Here is a 26,150-nt window from a genome sequence, read left to right as displayed (position 1 = left end):
GTTTTTAAGGCACAAAATAAACACAAAACGAAACTTACAAAATAAGGTTTCCAGGCTGGGCGTTGCCTTCACTGGATTCAAAAACAGAAAACACAGAAAACCCACTTGCTTCCTCTTTCTAGAACTCTCTCCTCCAAATGGGAGGCTGAGGCCTCCTTTTATGCCAGGTGGCTGGGTCCTTAATTGAATGATTAATTGACTGATTGCTCCCACCTGAAGCAATCAATCTGGGCAGGGAGGAGAATTTAACTCCTTCCCTGCCAGTATTTCTAAGGGCAGAGCCCTGCTCTGCCACACTCCTGTTTGTTTAGCAACCTTTTTTTAATTTCTCTTGCATGCAGTCTATGTTATTTTATAATCTTTAGTTATTGTGTGCTTTTGGTCAGTTTTTATGAAGGTTTAAACTCTTTGCAATATCGTCGTTTAAACTATATCTACACACACTCTTTATATTGCATTCTGATACTGACAGCCTTTTTGGGCCACAGAAACTTTTTTGTATTTGCCAGGTTAAGATAATGTTGATTTCTCACTTTTGACAGTACTATCTACTGTACATATTCTAAAATATAAAAGGACATTTATAAAGACAAGTTTTTTACCTGAAGAAACACATCTATGAAATGGTGGTATATTTAATAATACTAAAGAAACTTGTGGTTGCCGTTTCAGCTAGCGATATACTCAATGTCTTCTATGCTTTATTCATCTTTTCCCACTAGAATAGGTGGTTTTATATAATATAATTAATAATGTTCTTTATGCACGGTTTCCATAGTAATTGACCTATAAGATTTTGTTGACTTGTTTTGCTTTCATTGGGAGGGAGAAGCTGTCACAGCAAATCCAAATGAGTCTCATTAAGACTGGCCCAAGAGGCAAGCTATCTAACTAAACATAGCACTGGAGCTTGTGCTTAGACATCCAAGACGCTTTAACCTTTTTTTTTCCCCATCCTTCGTGCATTCATTTCCAAGCAACTTTCCATATTTTAGTGAGCAAAAAATAATTGCTATTGTTTTCTGGTGTAACCCTACAAAAATGACCTTTTTATCAAAATTAACCTTTTTTTATTGTATGCCGTTAATTTTCAATTTTGCTGTGGCCGTTTAATCGCTAAGTTACTGTACATGGTTGCTGATTGCGTTGAACAGTACACTACGTAACCCAGGAGTACTTTTTTTGTCGTTAAAATTGATGGTGTCTATTTTTGTGTTACTTGAAAATCGCTTAAAGAAAAATAAACTGCTGTGTTTATAAAATGTATTACCATACAGTAGAAACAATCGTTGCCATAGCAACAACTTGCATATTATATAATGCTTTTCTGGAAAATGAACTGCGTTTGGTTGACTTGCTTGACTTTATTGAACAGCAGGGGAACTATTTGTAGCTGCAAACATTTTAAATATAAAGTTCAATCAGACATTGTTCAGGGGAACCATATGGACAGTGAAAGAAATTTGGTCAGACAACAAAATCCAGGCAGAACTTGGTAAAACAGTTAAACGTAATAAAACATGTTATTTTTTTGACAGACTGAAGGAAGATGATGCCAAGAAGGATTGCATGAATGTGTAAACAGCCAGTCCACCAATCAATCAAATAACAACCAAGTTCTTTAGCAAACTATAAACACATATAAACTCAAAACTCGGAAACTAACCAAGAAACACATTTTGCACCGGTAACAGCAAGCAAATGGATTAATTGTTTTAAACCAAAGCAACTGAATTGAGTCGGTTTGTAACAAACCCCAATTTGTAGCAACTATACCAGTAAATATTGCGGCAGGCTGTTTCTATTATTAATTATTGAGGATAGTCATATGGTTTGTACTATTGTGTAAAGATTATCTTTTTTTACAAGCTTGATTGGGTGTTGCTTGGCACAGCAGTGGAATATGAGATCAAATAAGTGAATCGAGAGAGCAATGAGTAGCTAAGACTACAGTGAAACTCTAATAACCTGGAACAAGACAGTTAGCATTCCCCCTGGGTTGCATCAACTACTTATGTGTAGGGGTAATCCTGGGATAACTACTGATATGTGGTTAATGCAGTCCAGGCTGATTCCCCACTCCCTAGTGCTGTAAATTGCTCTAAAAGTCCAGCTGGGGATTTATCCTGGTGGGACATAGTTTTGTCTTGTATAATTAATAAGGTAGGAACCTTTAGTACTGGGGTAGTTCAGTTATAAATAAGACCCTGCCAGTAGTCAGTGTTAAGAGAGTGTGTCTGTAATTAGCAAATAAAGAACCCATCATCAGTTTTGATTTTGATTTTCCCCTTAATAAATCGTTGCTGTGTAATTTGTCTCCCTGAACTCACACTATATAACACTAGGTTGATCAAATCCACCCCTAAGTCAATTTGACAAAGGTTTTGTGTTGTGAGCTCAGCAGTTTAGTGGTGTCATTTGTGGCTGGTAATTCATCATTTGCTATAATCACCGAACATACAGAATTCAGTTAAACTCTTTGAGGTTGTTATGCAGCTGGCATCTGCAGATTTCGAGTGGAATATGTACTTGGAATGTTTCAACACAATGGCCAATTCTTCTTGAAACTGACTTATTATTAAAAAGCTGAATGCATTATTGCCAGTGAGGCCCACTCACTTGTCATTATTTGCAACCTTACAATGCCAGGCACTGTCTTGGTTTCCCCCTAGGCAAGTTAGACAGTGTGAGGTTGCTGAACAGTTACAGTAATGGTGAGCAGAAAGCAAGGCAAGAAGTCCGAGATGGAAGGTGCAACATTTAAACATTTATTATCAAAACAACAACAAAACAAAACAAAACAAGGATAAACATGGAAAAATAAACAGGGCTCTTCAAATAGTTAATTAATAATCAGGCCAAATACAGGGTTAAGATCAGATTTAACAGAGGATTAGCTTGCCTCTAGCCTCTCCAGACATCAAAACAGTTACTGAGCTCCTGTCTGCTGTTGCTGTTGCTGCTACTTCTCCAGGCTATCAAACCACAGTAACCAAAACCCACCCCACTACTGCCTAAATGAGCTTATATACGCTGACTATCATCAGCTCCACCCTCTAAGCTCATCCAAGTGAGAAGGGAGTAATTATTTCAAAATATTATATAATACATTTAATTTGCATACTTTACATAAAAGCAAATAAAGTACATTAGAATGGCCATTAGATTTTCATTTCTTTTCGTTCTGATTTTACTGATATTTCTAACATAGGTATTTTCCTATATCACTGGGTACGTTATTTTCTTTTTACTGTGTATTTTCTATTTTAAAACACCACCCCTCCTGCAATATTCTTCCAACAAAAGTCTGCATCATTTCATTGAAATAATATGAGCATTTTGCCATGTTTACAGATTCTTTCCTTTGCTTTTCACATCTTTATTTTTCTGTCACAGGTCTCTCGTCAACAACACTAATACCCCTTCCTGCCAGTAAGTACACTGATTTCCATACTTTTGCAATACATAACATAGGGTTTAAATGTACAATTACAAATTCAAAGTACAAGCAGTTAGTACAGTTAATGTTTTGTTCCAGTCCTTGTAACACCATTCAGTCCTTTTTAAACAGTGCAATGTTAAACACACTACGATGAAATGGCAATGTTAGCTCTCGTGGATTTTAGTGAGGGTTGGAATTAACAGCTCCCTCACAGACAGTTATTATGATCCCATGTCCTTTCCTCTCCCCTGTATTCTCTCTAAATCCATAAATTCATACATTGCAAAGCATAGTCCAATAATTAGAGAGGTTAATGTCCTTGCCTAGCACTAATGTACAGTACAGTAATCGTCTCTTCTCTACACTCATATATACACATGTGAGGCTACCCTGACAGTGATGTAAGTTTAAAAATATATGAGCTATTTCTTTTCCCCTGTTGCTACTTGCTGGTGTGTTTGTTCTTTTTCCTGTTTATGATACAGAGCTGCTCATTTCAAATATCCCTAGTAGTGTCCTGCAGTTTCAAGATCTTGTTTTTTTGGAAGAGCACAGACCCCAGGAAGCGGGTGCTTTTTCTTACTATGCTACAAAACTCATGTTTCAGGGACTCGAATTCTGTTAAATACTTCAACATGAACACAGAGACTTATTTTAATGTTTCAGTGTTTATTATTTTTTTATTGTAATTTTTATTTTGTAGTTTGACTGTTTGGGCCTGTGTTTTTAAATAGTGTTTTGAGACATCTTGACACAGAAAGAGCTTTAAAAGTAGGAATTTGTTGTTATTGTTTTTGTAGTTACAACCAGTGCAGCCTAAGGAATAAAAACAGTACTCCCATGATGCAACGCCTGAAGAGTTTGATCACTTCTATGATTCTAATAAATATCCATCTTGAGCTCTATTCTGGCTTGCATTCCATGCTTGCGTTCCTGTGTGTTGATTGACTCCTTACTGAAGGTGTCCTGATTCTTTTGAAGCCGTTGTCTTCCTTCTTAAGTCACCAGGTGCGTCTAACAGCGAGGAGACAGATTCCTTAAAGATGCAGTGGTCCTTGATTTCATGGTTGCAGTCTGAGATGATTCAACAGCCACCTTTCAAAGTTTGATAAACATTAACGGATAACTGTTCTAGGCAGCACCATTATTTGCATGACATGGTGTTCAGATGCCTTGTATAACATTGATTCATAACATAGCAACTTTATTTTTTTAATCATTCTTAACAAATTGGCCACTGTCTTCTGTTCACTGCCTTGTGTATCAGTGCATATGAATTAATGTGGAATTAGTGATTGTTGCTTATTCTATATGTTTCAAAAGTAAACTTTTCCTGTCCCATGTCTTATAGTTTTGAGCAGTTTTCTGTAGCTTTCAGCTAAATGTATCTGCTGTGCCACAAGTGTTACTCCTCATTTCATAAAGCCAAGTGAGGCTGGCCTTTATTTCAACTCTTGGCTCCACCTACTCCCAGTATCACATGACCGTCTGGTAGGATGTATCGACACTGGACAGACATAGTGAATTCCTCTGAAAGCGAGTTCGAGGCATACAACATTAAAAGTTAATGGATAACCAGTTGAAGCTATTTTAAAATCGTTAACTGGTGTGTGAAACAGTGCTGTTCTTGCCTCCACTGGGTTTTAAAGCAGGATTTGTGTCAGGCACATGTCTGGAAAACACAACTAATATATTTTGTGTTCAAGGAGGAACTTGGTAGCTGACTTTTAGAGCCAGACAAATCAATACAGAGGAGTCAACGTGGGAGAGCCAGCAAACATAAGAGGAGAATTCAGTCTGGAGATGTGCATGCATTCAATAATTATATTTTATTTATGGGCTGGGTAATACCCTACAGAGACGTTAAGGGCAGCAGCAGCAGCACAAAAATCGAAGACAAGCTTAAAGTTAGGTATGCTATTAAAACTTCTATATATATATATATATATTAAAAGGATACAAACTTGAACCAGTTAATTAGGAAATATAATTCAAGGTCTCTTAAGCACTGCCAAGGTGTTCATTTGTTTTTGTAACTCCGTAAAACAACATGTCTTGAAATCAAAAGGATGCAGGATCCTTTATGTTACTGTATACAAACATGTTATTGGACTATGGTTATAGTGGGACTGCAATTTTGATTTAATTCAGGTCTAATTCTCATAAGGAAGCTTTCTGGTTGTAATTTTGGGGAAATTATTAAACTAATGCAGTACTGGAAATCAAAAATACAAGGAATGTAGTCCTATTACATTGTCTTGACTTGAGTTTCCATAACTTTTTGCACAACTTTATTCATTGTTACAATTTCACGTTGCACATATAAACAGAAGTAAGCATCTGAAGTGGCTTAGAAGAGGCCTAAGACAAGAACTGAACTTCAGTTATTTCAGTTTGTGAGAGTCTAATGCAATTTTGTATTCAGGAATATCAGTACAACCAGCCAGTTTACTGCATTTTTGTATCCATTAAACTCTGTGCAGGAGTAAGCTGCCCTCACATTTAGCAAACTCGATGTTGAAAGCTCTGTGCTCCAAAGCTAGCAAATTAAGCACTTCTGTGTTCATTTCTTTCATAAACAACATTCATATGAACTCACACAGCCAATTAAGGCCTTTATGCAGTCAATTGGAGTGGATTACAGCTCTCTATCAGATTGAAGGTGTTTTGGCTCGCTTCCAAACAACCTATGGTTCATAAATTGTAGACACGCTGTCAGAGGTCTCTGACCTATCCATTCCCAGGGAATAAAGCATACTGTATTTCATTGGAAATAAATGATTGGCGCTCTTGTAATGGAGGCTTGTAAAGGGAACAGTTATGATTTTTTGGTGTTTTCTATTGTGGGAGTTCTTCCAGGCTTGAAGTGCCCCCTGTAGTGAGGGGATGCGATTGGAGCTGCAGGAACGCAGTGAGTGTGTGGAGGCTCTCAGGGGTTCCAAACCGGTCACCTTTCCAGCCCAAGCCTGGGAAATTGAGACATAAGATTGATCTAGTAAGGCATATTCCCAATCACATAGGAGGCTGGAATGCCTTTATTTGAGCTGTTCTTTATATAGAGAGATGGGGGTGTGCACAGGCATGTCTCTCTGAGATTATTCTAGCCCCACTATTAATGTACACTAAACCCTGTGATGGACAAGATCTCCACCCCAATCCCTAGTACACTGCTTTACTGAAAGAACCCAAGTGGAAGCAAAACAACCCAATAACAGGGCATTAAAAAGAGGTACTAATTTATCAGGAGCATCTATCACAATTAATCACAACATCCAATGTGCTTCTGTGCTTGCTGGCTTGGCGTATAGCCAAGACCTAATTTTTAAACAGTTGCAAAAGGTCTTCCTGGTTACATAAATAAAAGGTTAATGGTTTGCATTCAGGACCATTTACTATTCCCCCCCCCCCCACCCGCCCGTATTGTTTGCAGCATTGACTTTTGGGAATGCTCAGTAACAGAGGTGTTACCGTGGTTACAGGGTCCAGGTCTCATCACTGAATTTAAAACTGTTCTCATTATGGTACAATACATCACTGCCAGTCTCTCGGCACCTGCCCCAGTATATTTATCACGGTCACAAGGTAGCTTAAGAACTAGAGATGAAGGAAATAACTGGCACAGAAAAATAGTGTGTTTTAAGGTCATTTATGACCATCTGTTGAGCAATAGGGAGAGCACTTCATGAACACAGTAAAGTGAAATATAGAGTAACCCACAATAGTTTTGGGTGTGGAGGTTTGCGTGGAGAATCCAATGTCCTTGTTCAATGACAGGTTGCCATTTCCTGTCCTTTTGGTTTTCCCCGTGTTGGGTCAAGGTTTAATTGATTGTTGGAGTCATGAAACTGGTGCCTCTGTGGCTCCAACATAGAGACTGCGTTGTGAGGTAAACTAGAGCTTCTAGAGCCAACGTGGAGTGTAGTTCCATGACCTCCTGGACGGTAATAAAGTCCAAACAGAACTCATTGTCTTCAGCATATTTTTTAAAATGTGTGAGCTACAATTAAAACAGTACCAACAAAGCATTTGGTTGGTTTGAATATTCTTTCAAAATTCTGGTATTCTATATTGAATAATACATTTTAGTGTTACCTTTTACTCTATTGTAGTAAAAAAAAAGGAACACAATTAAACCTAGCATTACAAAGGAGAGATATTGATATATATATATATATATATATATATATATTATTTAAGACATTACTTCAAGTATTTACAGGCAGCCATGATTGCAGTTTAAGCTGCAACATCAGATATTCCCAAATATCTGATTCCCAAATCAGATATTCATAAAGAAGAGCATACTATAATATGCATGTTAACCAAATTCAATTTAAATTGTTCAGTAGCTCTGTGGTCAAGTTAGTTTGACAAATAATAATGATGGGACCAAGAATCTTTGGAATAAAAGGGCCCAAAATGTAAAGAACATTTAAAAGAGGATTGCAAAATGGAAGAGGCAAGGTCTAAACCGATAGCGGTCAGGAGGCAAATTATTACAGGGATGCTAAAAGGAAACTCCCTCAGCCAAGTGGATGATGGATTGCCTCAGATAGACAAACTGATATAAGCCAGAGGAATGAAGCCAAATACTTTTCTCATTTCATTTAATGAAAAAATACACACCCTAAATCAGATTCCCAGAGGCTGCTCCTGCCTGCCGACATGCCTGCCTGTGTTGCTTTCTCAGACAATATCTGAAAATACAGATGAAAGCAGAAGTCAGTAAGGAACATCATTTTCCCCGAAGAAAAGGGATTTATTTTCAAATGAACAAGCCAATAACCTTTGGGCAGCACTTTCTGTTTGTAAACAAAAATATGAAAAATATGTTTTCTTTTTCTTTTCTACTCAGGCAAGGGGTTGGCAGGGTCAGTCAGCTCAAAATAGGCTAAGCTATGTACATATTACCATGCACTTTTAGAATGATTGGGAAAACATGATTGAACGAGTATGACAGAAATATATGGGAACCTGCAGAGTTCTCATCAGAAATCATCTAAAATTATAATGTAGCATTACAAACAGGAGGCCATATGTGGCCTTTTCTAGGTCAGCTTCAGTGACTCTCATCCCAAGCATTTTTACTACAGGACCTTGTAGAAACAACAGGAGCAAAGGCCTGGTTCCCTGCTCTTCCTAAGCAGGCTTCCTGGCTGAGCGCAACCTGTACTGTTGTTTTCAAGTCCAAGCCAGCCCATGTCTGCTTGTGAGTGAACGACACCAAACTAACCCCAGGATTCAATTCAACACCCCCAGCCAAACACAGAGCTCTGTGAACTGCTGTAAATGGCCGTAAACAAATGCCTGAGAGATGGCAACAGGCGCAGCCAATTACCCCCTGAAATTAGTTAAAGCTAAATTAATTGCATAATTTCAGCTATCCCCCACAGGACCGCTGCAATAATGTATAATGTGTTTGATTTTGCAAGCCAATGTGGTGAGATTCTCTGGACATAATTCTCTATTGAAATATACTACAATAGGAAAGAATGTATGAATATTCATATGAATATTCCAATGTGAAAAAATCCATTAACTTTCTCCCTTGTAATACCAGATTAGTCAAAACCTGTGCTTATCTACACTTTCTTGATTGACTGTTTTGACATTCGGTGCCATAAATAAGACAGACCCCTTATTCCCAGGCAACACCATTGTCGATTATTTGTAGGGTATCCCAGCTTGTACACTAGAGTCGATACTGTATTCTACAGCAGGATAGAAATGTCAATCTGTATTGAATAAATACTCACTTTGATCCCAGATAATGATACTGCTCCAGATAACATAAATGTCAATCTTACTGTATGCTGGCTGTCATCTAAGTAACTGACAGCAGACACAGTTAATATGATTAATTGATTTCCCAAGTGACAGCAAGCCATCAACACCTAATGACTTGGGTGACATGTCACAAACTAATATGAATACAATTCGTTTTTTATTTCGTTCTGAGGCTGTTACTGACAATGATGATCTCTGGGCAGTAGAGGACACAGTACATTATAGTTATTTCGCCATTTGATTCAACAAGGGTGATGAACTGGTGAAGGATATATGACTTCTGCAGAGTCTGAGGCTGATGCAACTATGGCTCCGGCCAAAAGAAAATAAAGAAAACAAATTCCCAGAATGACGAAATTATATTAGTTTCTTTTTTTTAAAAAATTCTGTAATCGTCAATTATTTTATTATTTTCTCCCAATTTGGCATATCCAATTATTTTTTAGGCTCAGCTCACCACTACCACCCCTGCACTGACTCTGGAGGGGCGAAGATGAGCACATGCTGCCCTCTGAAGTGTGTGCCGTCAGCCGACCGCTTCTTTTCACACTGCAGACTCACCATGCAGCCACCTCAGAGCTACAGCGTCAGAGGACGACGCAGCTCTGGGCATCTTACAGGCAAGCCCGCAGGCGCCCGGCCAGACTACAGGGATCGCTGGTGCACAGTGAGCCGAGGACACCCAATACAAATTGCACCTTTTTGGAATAAATACATATATAAATATGACCTTAAAACAGCTGCAACTAATTATTTTTCACATACAAACAAAGGCATAGTGGCAGCTATACCAGTGACAGGCAGACGCAAGAAAACAGGTGCAAATCAGAAGAAAATGATAATACATCAGGAGTAAGCATGACTATTCTATATATATATATATATATATATAAATGAGATTCATAGGACATACGTACGAAATTATCTGGAAATGAACAGATAAAATTACAGCAACAAGGATGAAAGTAGCCTACCAAGCCAAGTGAGGCTTTTAAATTAGTCCCTATTGTGTTTAGATTAAAACAGCCATTTTCATAATTTTTTAAATTATGTGACTTATATGCATATTTTAACTGCTGAAGAGCAGTTAAAATGAAGAGTTGCTACAGCTTCAATTGAAGAAAAAAAGAAATGTCCCAGTTTTTCACTCTGGAAATCTGTTACACTGTAGAAATCTGTAGCTATAGAAATCAAACTTTATCATAATTCTGTCAGTAGCATGTAAAACATTTACAGCTGTCTGTGTATGTATTGTTTGTGTTTAAATGCCTATTACACACTTATAGTAAATATAGAGAGTAAAGTACAAGCTGCTGTACATAATCTGATAGTAAAAAACCACCAAGGAGTTCCGTGACATCACAAAGGACGCACCCTTAGTTTTATTTAATAGTGACTTTCTATAAGAAAAATGATGCAGTGTATTATATCTGATTATGGTGCACCACCATTAACCCTTTAAGGTACAAGACTCATACATGTCCCACAAATAAAATAACTTGATTATTTTTGCAATTAGGAGCACGCAACAGGGTTTAAAATTTCCTCACAGGTTAGATCTGGTCATCCAAATTGTCAGTTTCCGTGTAATACTCGAGTCACTCTCAAATGTATTTTAAGAATAAACCATTTAAGCATTTGATCAATTCCTGGTGTACCTTAAAGGGCTAAAGGAGACCCGATAAGAGCTGATAATACACATGCTCAAGTGAGTGCAGGACACCTATTCACATCAGAAGTCAGACTGTAGTCCTTATTAAAGTTTACCAAGGCACCAAGTGTTGAAGAGCCGAAGATGAGACTGTTTATGGTCATGCTCACAAAATGTCAACACTGCTCTCCTTTACACCTCCATCACCTTGATAAAATTTGGAAAGAGCACCAGGGTTGCCAAGCAACTGACACGCGCTCAGATTTTCGGGGCCATATTTTAATATGCTAGCCGGCATATCTCTCTGGCCACAGGAATAAATTAGACATGGCAGCGAGCGAATGAATGAATGAATGGAGATACCACTAAACAAGCATGTGCTCCGTGTGTCACATGTTTTAATGGTGTCTTGATAATTGCTCTTCCAATTAGTTTGGACATTGCTTAGCACACATTCTCAAAAGGTGCTGAATCTAGGTTTGTGTGACAATCCTTATGTTTCATAAAAGGCACTGTAGTAATTAGAAAGGCTTAGCAGGGGGTGGAGAGGAAACTTAAATTATACGGCCGTTTTACTTCCTGTACTTTGTTACCCTGGTTATCAAATCCAGAAATTAAACCTAATTTAGCCTGGAAAGAAATGTCAATTGTAAGGTTTCCATAGCACAGTATATTGTATGACCCGAATTTGTCATTTAGACACAGTTATATGTGCGTTTCCGTTGATTTCACAGCAAATATCGACTGCAGGGGACTTTTTAAACTTTTTAAAACAATCAAAATAAAAATGGTCCTGTTCAATCAACTTACTGCCTTTCTCAGTGTGAACGTGGTCCACACTGCTAGAGTGAACACTCAAGCTCCAAGCACTTTCACAGCAGGAGTCTGGCAGGAAAATGCAGTGTTAAAACAACTTGCATTACCTCTCATTTAAATCGGGATGCACTTAAAAGTGTCTTAAAAGTGGCAGGAAGAACTTCAGGACTGGTTAATAGCCAGTGTACACAGTAATTTACTGAAGATCTGACAGCCTTATAAAGATGCGTTGCCATTGCCAAGTAACAGATTAAAACATGACCCCCACCCCGGTCAGACTTCATTACCCCACTGGAGTAGCTTTGGCAATGAAGATATAGTTGAGGTTCCCAAACTGTATTTCACACTTCCATCATTAGCTACATCTTGAGAACCAGTCATCCAATTGAGATGCAACTTAGTATGGACATTCCTTTGCACACCTTCTGGAGTGTGTGTTAGTTAAGGGGGCCTTATTGGGCATGAAGTCTGACCTCAACATGGCTCCACATGAGAGCTTGTCAGACTTTGTTTATTTATTTATTTTTTAAATGGGAGACAGGAAATTGTATGTTAAGAATAAATTCTGTGCTATGTTGACCATGGCCTGTTCCTACTCTGTAGATCAAAATATGGTCTAAAGGTGAGGTTGGTTATAGAACAACCACAGAATTCAAAGCTGTAACCTGCTTCAGACCTGTGTAGTAGTAGTTCTGCAAATGTGATTTGCATGCACTTAGAAAGACAGTGTTACAAAGTGATGGGGAATTAAATCAAACGGAACATTAGTATTTTGATTGATTTCTTTTTTTTTTTTTTTTTTTTTTTTAAGTATTGATGCTTTCAATTGTATACTCCTAATGATGGTAAATGGAGCAGTAAGAGCACATCAGGTTTTATTGCATTTACAAAGCAGAATGTTTTTGGAACACAATGTTCACATTAAATGAATAGCTGTTGAAGGCTCGCTTGGTGCACATATTTAAATGACTGAAGGATTACTGACCTGCATGGTGTCAGTTTGAACGAATAGTCGGCTCTGTATATGCGGTTAATTAACAGTGTGTTTCCTGTAACAGAACGTCCTGCCACTATGACAGGATCAGACAGCTGTTGAAAGAAATCGTCACACTGTACTATATTATCCCCCACCGTGGGGAGGCATATCCCGGAGAGACAGATATTAGCCTCTTGTGCAACCGACCATCACATTTTTGTTCTATTAAGAACATTGAGCATCAGATACATCTTCATCAGGGCTGTCATTCATACAAGTGAATTCTTGATTCTGTGAGTCTAGATCATAGTAACCGATTTGATAATTTGGTCCAATACCTATCTATCTGTCTTAGGAACTGGTTGTCTCCATTGTCCTTAGTTAGGCAACAGAGATTTACTGTAGTTGAGATACCCGTACGTACATCCATTGATATTTACATTTTGCATCTAAAAAAGCCAGCTTGGCCAAGTGTGATGAAACATGGTTTGGATCAGTTGAGAGTACCTGATTCTGGAGGTTTAAGATGCTTGACTGTCCATCTCCATGTATGTCCTGCTTAGATTTTCACACACATACAGTGGATACACTGTACTGGAGGTCTGGGTGGGCTGCTTTCTTATGATACTGATAGCTAGACTTTTGTACAGTATTTAGGTCACGCCAGGGGATGTGCATCTACACATGATACTTGTTAGGAAAATACTCCAAAGCATTTTTGTTTTTTCCGAGGTGGTGATTTTCAACCCTTACTGAATAAAAACATTTTAAAAAAAGAAATACTGGGCCCTGATTTTGAAACAGTTTGGTTGAATTGTTTAGTACAGTTTGGATGAATTGTTTGATGAATTGTTTGGTAGTTTTACACTGTAACTTTTCTTCCTTCCTGACAATTACGCATCTAGAATGTACTACAGTTTGGGTCAGAGAATTGCAGTAGCAGTAGCAGAAGTGTCAGGGAGATTTAGTGAAATTCCACTGAAGTGGCTGGCAGGGAGAGAAGCTTAAATAAATAAATAGATTTTAAAAATAATTTGATCCATGGCAGCAACCCACTCTTGATGCCTTTCGCTTGTAATCATTTTAGCAACAAGGCTTCCTCAGCTTCTAACCGCATTACTATTAGACTAATTCACTTGATAGACTAAATAAAATTCAAGTGTGGCACTAGACAAAGATATCTGCTAAGAATTGCTTTATACAGTTTCTGTCATCCCTTCGCCAGTATTTTGTTTTAATGAGAAAGGTCTGGAAGGACCTTGTCTCCTTATCAATTATTGATTTTTGTTCTGCTTGTCTAGGATTAATAGAATTGATTGAGGCATATCAGTCACTTTGTCCCAAATCTTATCACCACAGACCTACAGTGCAAACCCTACCGAAATGCTTACAAAGAGCATTCATTATTTGTACCATTTTTTTTTTTTTTTTTGGTAGAAGAATGACCTGGTATGACCTTTAATTTCAGTAAAATTATATGACTGTCATAAAAAAAAAAAACAAAAAAAAAAAAAAACACAAGGGTGCTTCTAATGGGTTACGTAAATAATCCAGTTAGCATCTATAATATTAAGTCTTAAGAATGTATATGCAGTTTTTAAAAGTATTTATACATTGTGAAAAGCATTATTTCAAGAAACTCAGTTAGATAGTATACATTTTAGTGATGGATAAAAAAATTTTTTTTAAAAACTGTTGCGTACACAATAGGAAGAAAGGTGTTAAAATGAATGGAATTAAATAAAAACAGGGTTCACAGTGGCATTGTACTGTATGGGATGCGTGGGGGAATGAATATCCCCAATGACCCAGCATGGCTGGGCTGGGCCTGGTCAGTACTCTGCGGCTGCTGCTGCAGACTAGGACATGGTGTTGGTGGCCCAGTATATTTTCTGTCCTCTCAGAGCCAGATCTCATCAAGCATGGTGACAGGGCGTTCTGCTCTTGAGATGAGATGCTAGTCTTTCTGGATGGATATTTAGTACAGTCTCTTAACCGTTTAGCTGTCACTCACTGAAGTTCATTTTACAGGAACAAAATGTCTACAGATTCCAGTTACTGACGCTTCTTAGAACAAGTTTAGTTTTTTTTTTAAATCCCCATACAAAGTTATGATACTCTAGTTTATACCAAATATGTCATACATTGTTTTAATTGCGAGTCTATTTAATGAAAGACCTTAAACGTTTATATACAAACATAGAAATACCGTATATAATTCATATTAGTACTGTATTTTTTTATATTTATATTTTCTTAATTGGTAACATGCAAGTAAGTTTTCTTAAAAGGAAAAAAGAAACTAGAATGGTGTTTACGCAGCAAATAACGTCAAAGTGTGCTCGCTCACCGAGGGTGCACAGTAAGGGTCACAAATTCCAAGTACAGTATCTGGCACTTATCATTATATCTTTCTAATTCTTGCGACTGGAGGTGAGAAGTATGCTCTGTGGTTGCAAATCTAACCACAAATGCACGCAAGCCACCCTGCTTTACTAGTTAATACGTGTTCAGCTACCAGTGTTGTCTGCTCTTTATTGCTCAGTATTTTATGGTCTGTGGCAGGAGCTGTAATATAAATTATTCACAAACTGCAGATTTTTTTTTATATATATATATATATATATATATATATATATATATATATATATATATATATATAATGTATGGTGTGTAGTCTACTGTATAATTCATAAATTCATGCTTGAATTCACTGCAGAGACTAGCAATTCTGTGATAGTTGTGTCACGGACCTTTTAAGGTAATGAAACCCAATCTTCAAGCAGTGAAAGGTGCAAGAGGCTAGCAAGTAAACCCAGTGCACCATCTAGGTGCTTAACACCCCACCACCACCACCACCATTTTAATGCCATAATTACCTGTAAATGGGTTTCTTGCAGGTTGAGATGAACTTCACACCCCTATCTTTTGATATAGTAGTTCATCAGAACTGGTAAGAATGAATGATTCAGGGATCTGCACCAAGTAAAAATGATATAATGTGAGAACCATACGTCCAGGGTGGTTGGCTAGGCAGAAAATTCAACTTTTTTATACATTTCTTTAATTGGGAGACAATACTGAAACCACTGTACAACTATGAAAACAATGGGCCGGCCAAACAAAACAAACCAGTGGTGGCACATACAGTGCTTCTTTATAATCCCATAAGCAGTGCACAGTAAGTGAAAAGTCATTTGACGTGAGTTGTCATTTTCTACTCTTGCACAATGTCCATCGCTCATATCCAAATCAGCACCGTGCACTGAAAGAGGCCTTGTTATTATTTTCATTTCATTCACCTTCACTGGGTTGGAGTACAAGACTAAACATGATACCAAGCTGTCCTTATCTTTTTAAGATGGTAAAGGTTACAATAGCCCAGATAGCAACGACTGCTGGATAATAAGCACAATGCTGTGAGCCGAGACAGTTGTTATACTTATTCAATGCAGGAGTAGTGCTAGGAGGATTTTTTACTAATTCTGTTAAAGCATCTTTTCAGAAACATGGAAAAGCCTTGGCCTAATTGTTTTGCTGTTCCCCTGCCTTCAACCCGACTTCATTACTGCCACACTGTGTGTGAAGGGGTCTGAAATGAGACTAGTCTCTGTGGAGTATAGCAGTTTTAGGACACGGCTTACCAACTAAATCTAGCAGCATGCTATTCCCCCGGCACCCACTCAGGTGTAGGACTGATTTGCGATGCCATTTTATATCTTAAGTGAGTGTCCCAAGCCCCCCCCCCCCCCCCCCCTCCCCCCATAAAATTGTTGGCCAGCTCCAGATAGTACAAATACCAGCCTGCTTCAAGGACTGTCAGTGAAGTCGGTCAGAAATTGTTCCAGGTCTTAACAAGGAAAAAACGAACAAAGGATTGAAGGATTTGGCAGCTGAACAGGAACTTCTGTGAGGCAAAAACGGTGATTGCAGAACAAAAAGTCAGCTAACAGGAATGTACTGTACATTTCACTTACCTGGGAAGCAGTATCATTGTGCAGTCTAGCCGTGTAGCTGTAAACAACAAACTTAACAAAATTAATTATTATTGTATTGGATTTTCTTCAGTATTTAATAATCAAGTGACTTTTGTGTCCTGTAGATTCCTGGGTTCCTCAATCCTCTGACCTTTTAATCCTAGACGAACCACCTACAGAGCGTTGAGGTTCAATTTGGGTATAATACAGTACTATTGATTTTCTACACATGTTTATCAAGTAATGTCTATCTCCCTTGCTAAGGTGTCGTAGGGGACCATGCACATACATACTGTGTAGTGTGTTACATTTCTCCTATTGAACACGGTAGGTAAATGAGTCCAGGACAGATACATAACCCCAGCAGAGATGGTGTGCTCATTATAATAATTATAATTTGTTTATTTAGCAGACGCCTTTATCCAAGGCGACTTACACAGACTAGGGTGTGTGAACTTACAACTACGTCTCACCCGAAAGACGGAGCGCAAGGAGGTTAAGTGACTTGCTCAGGGTCACACTATGAGTCAGTGGCTGATGTGGGATTTGAACCGGGGATCTCCTGGTTACAAGCCCTTTTCTTTAACCACTGGACCACACAGCCTCCTATGTTGGGTGCCACCTGTCAGTCACTTATGTGTTCGGGAGTTTTAGTGATTGTTCACACCTCTGGGCTGCTTTCCTTCTTTCTGCTGTGCTTTTATTGATTCCACCCTGTCTGTCACTCTCACTGCTCTATTCACCACCTGATATTCTCAAATCTACTTGTGTCTGTATTCATCAGGCGTCGTCTGATGTTCTCAGTATACATAGAAGCTACTGGAAACCTTATGTACTTTATTTTCATCTCTAAGGCAGAGAATAATTTTTATCTGTACTTTCCAAAGTAGTATGATTGACTGCTCTACTAGAATATATCAAGCCTCTCTACATGCCCTCTGTATATTGGATTTTAATAGTCAAACAATTGGAGGTTAACGCAGCATAGTAGCAACCAGAATAAAATGCGTTTCTTGAAACATGTGTCAGGAGTTGCAGTCAAATCATATTCGTATGACAAGGTAGCCTTAAATCAAGTCAATAACTAGGTTGCCAAACCTCAAAAGGCTTGTTTAAGTTTCAGTCTGTTGGCAGTATCCATTGTGTTTAGAGAGTAAAGTACTGCTCTCAAAACAATTCAAAGGGGTCATTTCACCGTTGTTTAGACACATACGCAAAATTACTATCCTATTAAAAATAAAAAGCCTAGCAAAGGCCTGAGTCGTCTTGTCAGACGAAAGAAACTTCTTGGTCTTGTTTTATTTAAAGTAAGATACTGTTTAGAATTAACCCAGCCTATTTCCAATTTTCACCACCTTACTGGCACTTTCACCACCTGCATCCCTACATTTTTCATCCAATGCGCTGATCATTTTTAGCTTTGAATGACTGCCAGAAACATGATTTATGAATTAGTATTTCTTCAGTACAATAAAACAATCAGAAACTAAATAAATTACAGATCATGATAATGGATTCTTTTTACAACCCTATACAAGCTTGTTCTCAGTGGTACTCACCTGGTTTAACCAACTGCATCTTTCTCTCTCTCTTCTGTAGTTTCGGGAGTTCTCTTCAGTACAGTGTGAACCATGGCCACCAAATCACACCCCCCCTTGATGAAGAAGCACAGCCAGTCAGACCTAGTCAGCCGGCTGAAGACCAGGAAGATCCTTGGGGTCGGAGGGGAGGACGACGATGGAGAAGTGCACAGGTCTAAGGTCAGGATAACTCGCTGTCCTGTAATTTAACAAGTACAGTAAGGAGATGCTTATTGAAGCTTTCAAGAGAAGAAACTGATGTATACAGTTTAAATTTGAATTCTGCAAAGTAGGAAGTAGTGGATTCAATACAGTTCTGATGGAGACAGGGATGAAAATAAGACCCCTATTGCACAGCAGTTTAATCCATTCCTGGTTTTACTACGAGTTTAATATGACACACCTGAGTTTGTTACCTATACGATGTGGCTAATCAAGCTCATAGTAAAACCTGGAATGGTTGAAACTGCTATGCATTAGGAGTTGTATTTCTATCTATTTAGGACCTCCATTTCCTAGATGTACAACTTCATCTACAGTTTTGCCAAGAGTGGTGTCCCACACTGAAGGATAGTTTCACAGACCCCGGTTTTAGTTCTAATTTTGGACTATCTTACCCAAGTTAACATTGATTAGACTAATATTAGACCCTATGAAACCAGCCATGAATGTCACTGGCGTATCTGATTGGCTTCCACTGCACTTTCAACGTCCTTTCAAAAGAAAATGACTAGTTTGCTGTGTAGATAGTAAATATTTGATTAAATTACCTCCGAATGCACCTGTACCTTTGATCTCTATGCTGGACCATTTCAGCAAAAGGAGATAACGTGTGCATTTATTTGGGGGCTTTACAAGTTATTTTGAACTTGTAATTTGCAGTTAAAATGTCATTTTAAAGTAACTGTGATCCTGAGATGGAAAAAGCACTTGGCTGACAATAATGAACCTTTAAACTACAAATTAAAAACCTAGCACCAAGATTAAGCATACATCAGACAATTTTAAATGTCCAATATTTGTTATCAAATAAACACAAAACAAATGCATTAAAATATCCTCTGCTGCCCTAAGAATTTTCTAGTATCATAATCAATATTTTATTCTTAAACAGCATAGCACATGTTGTGTATGGATTTTTCTAAAAATTAAGATTATACCTAATACCATGTCAACATAACCAAAAACATGTCATAGAAAGTCTGTGAATGTCCAGCTAAGGTTAGATTCGGTACGGAATGGGAGATACTGTACTTTGGATGTTATTATGGTGACGGTGCAGCTAAACTACAAATATTACTTTTGGTTGGGGGTCTGAGAAGTTACTAAGAATGTGAATGTAGTGGCAGTTTTGTAAAGTCTACGTATCTCTTGGTCTGTCTCAAATAAGGAAAAAAGAACTCCATTTGCAGCCAGGTGTTCAAATCAGTCCTCAGTCCTAGGTTCGCTCAAAATGCACCATAGTAAGTTTACTCCAGTAGAGTTAGAGAGTTAACTCCCCTGTTGCTAGGTTACAAGTGTGCTACAATAGGCCGCTGAAACCTGGCACATTCTTATTAATAGAGAAGTTAGTGAAGCAGAATGGGTGTGCGATTCTCCTAAAGGCAATGGCTTTCCACCCGTTGAGCTCTGAGTCTGTGCACAAAATGCTAATATGGTTGTCATTTTATTTTTTACTCGATAAGTCATAGAGCTTTGACACCCACATGAAGGGTGTGGGGTTTGCTTTAACTAATTATGAAACACTCTGTGAGGCAGTGTGGAGCAGCAGTGGAGCTTAGGGACTGGAGGCAGTGTGGTGTAGTTAAGTATACCCCATACATTCAATAATGGCCTACTATATTTCCTATTGAAAAATATAATAAAAATCAGATAACCCTAACCCTAACCCTAACTCTAACTTGTTCCTGTACATTTGTGAATGCTTTGAAGCCCTCCACACTTTAAGTAGTCACAGAGAGTAATTTGCCAAAAAGCTCAGCAAAACTTGCAGTGACAACCTACGTGACCTCTTCCAAGCTTTCAGCTTGTTTTATAGAAAATTATTGAATTATTTATATTTTAAATAATCTTTAGACATCTACAGAACACGAGTCAGGCGAATTTGTCTTAAATTGTCTTAAATTGTATAAATCCTATGTATACTTGATTACCCTGTAGCTGCAATGGCAAATAATAATAATAATAATAATAGAGACTCATGAGATGATGATTCATAATGACAAAATAATCTTTGCATGTACTCCTTGCTCTCCATTTCTCATTGGTTGCTTGGTGCCTGCCTGAGATGTACCAATGATGGCCACTCTGGTTTGTTGCTGGGTGCATGCCCGTCTGGTTGGAGAGGTCCCGCCTCCCAGTCCTGTGGTTGGTTGGTTGGTGCCTCCCCCTCAATGATGGGCACTCTGGTTTGTTACTGAGTACATGCTTGTCTGCTTCGTTACTGGTTGGCTGGTGGGGTCCCTCCCCTCTCAGCCTGCGGTTCGTTGGCTGACTGGGTCCCGCCTCTCTTGGCTTGTGGTTCGTTGGTTGGTTGGTTAGCTGGCGGGGTCCTGCCTCAGTCCTGTGGCTGGTTGGTGCCTCCCCCTCAGTCCTGTGGTTGGTTGGTGCCGCCCCCCCTCAGTCCTGTGATTGGTTGGTTAAAGGCCTCCCCTCAGTCCTGTGGTTGATTGGTGTCTCCCCCTCAGTCCTGTGGTTGGTTGGTGCCTCCGACTCAGTCCTGTAGTTGGTTGGTGCCTCTCCCTCAGTCCTGTGGTTGGTTGGTTAAAGGCCTTCCATCAGTCCTGTGGTTGGTTGGTGTCTCCCCCTCAGTCCTGTGGTTGGTTGGTGTCTCCCCTTCAGTCCTGTGGCTGGTTGGTGTCTCCCCCTCAGTTCCGTTGACCAGTCCCTCTGCCTCTTTCTGGTTGGTTCTTTGGATCCTGACTCTGCCTCTATGTGGTTGGTCATTACCTGTCTTTGCCTCTTTCTGGTTGGTTGGTTGGTTGGTTGGTTGATTGTTTGGTGTCAGTTTCTGGTTTTGGTTCGTCGGTTGGTTTGTACCTATCCGTCTCTGCCTCTTTCTGATTAGTGCCTGTCTCAGTCACTGGTTGGTGACCGTCTTGGCCACTTTATTGTTGGTTGGTTGTTTCCCGTCTCTCAGACTCATACAGGTTGATTGCTGCCCGTCTGCCAAGTTGTTTTGGAAGTAGACAGGGGAGAGGCAGCATGATGTAATTATGAACTGAATTTGAATTCCTGCTTTGCAGGAAAAAAATCTCAGATTATTATAACGTCAAAAGGAATCACAGCCGTCCTAGTTTGCTGTGGTTTCATGTCCTTAAACCTTTCAAAGCAGCAAAAAACAAAATCAATAAGAAAAAAGCACATCTTTTGAACTCCCTCATTTTGTTCATTACTGTTGAAATGTCTTTATTAGAGCCTGTCAAGGGAATCGGTGACTCATACAGCTTTGATGTAGGTGTTACTTTTAGACAGCAAATAAGCAAGGTAGCTATACTGTGCTGCAGTACAAATTGCATTACTTTGTTTCTTAAATTTTTGTTTAAACATTTTACAACCACATAACATTAGATAAAATCTAAAAGCTTTGGTGAACTGGATACTAAATACGTGTAAAAGCTTGTAAGACTTCTGAAACGGTGCTTAAATATATATTAAATACATAAAAAGCTATTCGCTGAAAATATATTCTCTCGAGCTGGTCATACTGTTCCCTTCTCCATCCATTTGACTTGATTTGCTGCAACATCTCACAAGATTACAACTTACAATGTACAAGAAAATCAAATGGCGTACAAAAAATCAGGAAGACTGAAGATAAAGCCAGCCACCTCTTCATCCACAGAACCTAAGTTACTGAACCCAGGAGGCAAGGCCTCATTTAGTCTGGATTAAAATCAGGAGTCTGACACACAGTAGTCACAGAAGCGCAGTGAGATTAACCATTTTACTCCTGAACCCGTGGGTTTGTAAAGGCAAATGCAGTGCTCCCTGTGGACCCTCAGCCAAAATTGGCAGTGCAATTAACACCATACTATCATGACTTACCCTGCACTGGAAGTGATGGTGCTTTTACTATGTGAGCCTCTTCAACATTTATATTTAAATAACAATACCTTGTGGCCTCTCTGCTTCGGCACTGAAAAGGTTAATCACTGTTCTCATCTCTCCATCACTCTACATCCCAGTAAACGAGCACTGAAAGAACACAGCATTGTCTTCCAGCTCTGACACCCTACAGCTGTCCAAAACTGCCACTAGACATCAAATATAATATGTTTCTATGCTGCAAGAGGCTGTGGACCTAAGTGAAAACTACTTGTTAAGGATTCCCCCGTGAGTTAACCACTGCCATGGGTTCTGCATCTCTTATGAATGTGCTGAGTATGTACATTCAGCTGAGGTACTGCAGCCCTCCATGTTGGGTGGAATCCAGTTACTGTTTGATGAGAGGTCAGGGTAATGAATCAGTTCCTGTAAATAACGGTCGGAAGCCTGCTAAGCCGCCCCTCTCTGGTCCTGCTCTGTTACTACCTGTTTGTTTTCCTCAGCACGTCCTTGACATTCAAACTCCTGTTATTTCTGGACATGGACTGCCCTTTCCTTCCTCCCTGCAGCTGTGTGTGTTTCAATGTCAGCAACATGACACTGGATAGAAAAGATAACTGCGCTTAACAGAATTTCTTTTAGTTTACAGGGGCTTTTTGAAATACCAAATTCAATGACAAAATGTTTCAACTAAAAGTCTTTCTCAAAGCTGAAGTCAGTTTTGATTCACATACGTATACAATTGGGAGATGTAGTCTTCATCCACAAACGATAGTGTTAAGGATTTGTGGTCCCATTAGGTGGAATGTGTGTGTGCTGGTTTTGCACGTACAGTATTAGTTATACTGAAATTCTCCATCTACTAAATCCCTCCATTTAGCAAAAAAAAAAAAAAAAACCTCTCTCTCACTCATACTTAAGGTCCTTACATTCCCCACTGTAAATTCAGTAAGTGACTAGTTACCCTCTTACATGTTTATAGCAATTTGTTTAATTGACTTTAGAATAATACAGTACACACACTATCCTAAACGAATACCTTCTGAACCACTGGCTCAAGTTTGCTGTACCTTTTGTATTAACATTTTTACAGGTTTTTCCATATACACTGCACCTTGTTGTTGTTCCATCTAATATCAGTATCCTCATGCTGTTCTGTCAAACTTGAAAATTGACATTTGCCACTCCAGAAACACACTGTTGTACTCAGCTGCTATTTATAAACAAGGCCTTGACTGCAGTATCTGTTTAGGGTCCAAAGATACATACGATACAGTACCTGCATCATATTATTTTCCGACTTAATGATTAACAATAGTTACCTCATGCGATCAAATCAGTGAAAGACTTGATTTGTAAAGTAGGTTTAAAATGTGTATAGCCAAGTTTTCAACTACACTGCTCCAAACCATTGAGGAACAATCTTTTATTGCAATACCAGATTCTGACGTTCCATTTAAAAAATATATAAACACGTGAAATCTTCGGTCCACTAAAATAACTGGCTTTACATAATCTCTGTAAGTAAGACATTGGAGTGCCCAGTGTGAAAACAGAGGGGCAGAGGGGTACTAGGCGTTATTCACTGTGCAGCCCTTGACAGTTGTAGAACCTGAAGTTCCATGCTTGCTGAAGAGAAGTGCATGTTACAGACATATCTTTTTCTGCAGATTGTGTGAATGTTGAGACAAAAGCAAGGTCATGTTTTTTTGCAAGCTACTTATATCTTCATTATCTATCCAATCCTCCCTTCAAAAGACCCCTTAATTGGTGTTTGACACAAATGCATGACTAACTAACCGCCTTTAATAACACACAGCAGCTAATGTACTCAACAAGCACTTTAGTCTGTCTCTTAATTGGGAAGCAATATGGGGGGGGGGGGGGGGCGAGTCTGCAATTCTAAAACACCACCAGTATTGTTGTTGAACTTCAACTATTATCCCCTCAAGGTTAACGTAAAAACAACTGTCAATGGCACAGATATACATGTTTAATGTTAGGAAAAGGCCCATGCAGTAGCTGTTTAAATGTCAGCGCTGGTATCTGTTCAGGCTGATCCCTGAACAGCTGTTTTTCCTGGAGAGTAGGGGCTGCAGATTAACATGAATAAAACAAAAATGCTTTTTTAATAATTCCCACATTTATTTTTCACTGAAAAAATAAATGTCCTTAAAAGTAAGATGACTGATGTCATTTTTTTTTATGGATTTGGATTCCCAGAAGTAACTATAAGTGTAACCATCACAAATTAGATTTAATGTAAACGTTACAGTAATAAATAATTCATTACTGGAGTGCATGGCTGCAGGGTTCTGTTTTATTCAAGCATAAAAGTTAAAAATGAACATTTCGGCTCTTCTAGGGATTTTTTGAAGTTCCTAGACCAATTCTCTGCTTAACCTGACATTACCATAGTACTATATACAATCCTATATAAAATACATTCTGTATGCTTTTAATGCTCCTCTGAAGATACAGCTGGTTTGGTAAGTCCCTCACATAACCAATTTAAATTTATGTCATGTCTGGGAAGCTATTTCATGTGTACAGTTTTATGTAATCTATGAAAGCTGTAAGGCCCAATAGAGACCTCATGTTAAATTAGTTGACAATGGTTATTAGTGGTGTAAAAATTCAGCGTGTATCGATGAATTTTGATACTTTCTTTACACGACATATCTTATAGTGTATATTGTTTGTATCGTGACACAAGACCAAATGTACAACATAGTGCATTGTAGTACAGTAGTTCACCAAATGGTTCCTCAATGAAGTATTTTTTTTATGCCAGCAGTTGGCATGTATGCAAACATACTCTCGCTAACTCATTTAATTGCTTTATTTAATAAAAAAAATAATTTTAAAAATCTGAAGTAAAACCCATCATCAATGACCATTTGATCTTATTATGCATCATTCAAGCTCATTGGGACCATCACATGTATCATGATGCATATTGCATCACGACCTGCATACCGTGCTACATATCACCTCGCTATAGTCATTAGTCATTCAACCTGTTTAGCAGAAGTGATATGAGCTGCTGAACACATTGAATATGGAGTCAATGGAGCCACACTTACAGGTCACCAGGCAGCAAGGTAGTATTGGCAGGCTGTCAATCAAAACACAAATTCGCAAATCAGAGCTAACAGATGTCAATTTGGAGGCGGGACGCAGAGCGAGCGCTCTGGCAGTAGGTCATTGTTCCAGTATTTAAAAAAAAAAAAAAAAAATGACATGCTTTTGGGATAGTAATTTGTTAAATGTGTACATAGAATGTTGTTTTCGCTTAAATTAGTGGTATTGAACGTATTTGTACTATGGGCTTTTTTTTATAGAAACGTTTCATACTAACTTTTGTACTTGATAACAATAATTAAAAAATCCAATTGATGCCAATGTTTAATACGTTTTTGTGATTAATTTGAAGCTATTAATATGTTTCAGTATTAACTAAATAGCGTTATTAATCAAATTGATTAATCTTGTTACATAATTGATTCATTAAAACATTTTAGATATACTGTTACTTGATTGATTGCTGTCTTGTTCACAGATGTATTTTTTCTTTTTGTTGTACTTTAGCTGTTCTGCACATTTTTTTTTTGGGGGGGGGGGGTGTTACTTCACAGTCTTGCACCAATAGTAAATAGTAAATTGTGCCATCACTATCACCAGGTAATCTGTGTGGAGCAGTGCCAGCCTGGAGCATTGCGTTTGTTAGAAAATGAGGTTACCTGCATTCTCACTGCAAAGCCCGATTGGCAGTGAGAATGCTTGTTGACAGATCTGTTCTCTCAGACCCAAGGCTGTAATAATCCATTCCTTGACGTGATTGACTTGTAAATTGTGGAAACCTTCAGCATTC

At 38.5% G+C, this 26,150-nt stretch overlaps 1 protein-coding gene across 4 annotated transcripts in view; it reads left to right on the top strand.

Moving 5' to 3' along the window:
• Positions 1–26,150, top strand: part of LOC117432401 (tumor protein p53-inducible protein 11-like) — a 57,198-nt gene that overhangs the window by 15,821 nt on the left and 15,227 nt on the right. For 2 of the 4 annotated variants that reach the window (XM_059001976.1, XM_034054287.3), the window contains 2 exons: positions 3,397–3,432; positions 18,249–18,409. In XM_059001976.1, coding sequence (XP_058857959.1) covers positions 18,281–18,409 — 129 coding nt within the window. In that variant the 5' untranslated portion in view covers positions 3,397–3,432; positions 18,249–18,280. Of the gene's footprint in view, positions 1–3,396; positions 3,433–16,774; positions 16,849–18,248; positions 18,410–26,150 lie in introns of all 4 variants that reach the window. The other 2 variants (XM_059001978.1, XM_059001977.1) reach the window with 2 other exon arrangements.

This window comes from Acipenser ruthenus, chromosome 27 (genome assembly GCF_902713425.1).
Source record: "Acipenser ruthenus chromosome 27, fAciRut3.2 maternal haplotype, whole genome shotgun sequence".
Lineage (NCBI taxonomy): Eukaryota > Metazoa > Chordata > Actinopteri > Acipenseriformes > Acipenseridae > Acipenser > Acipenser ruthenus.
Note: the sequence above shows the minus strand (reverse complement) of the source record. Positions and strands in the feature narration are given on the sequence as shown.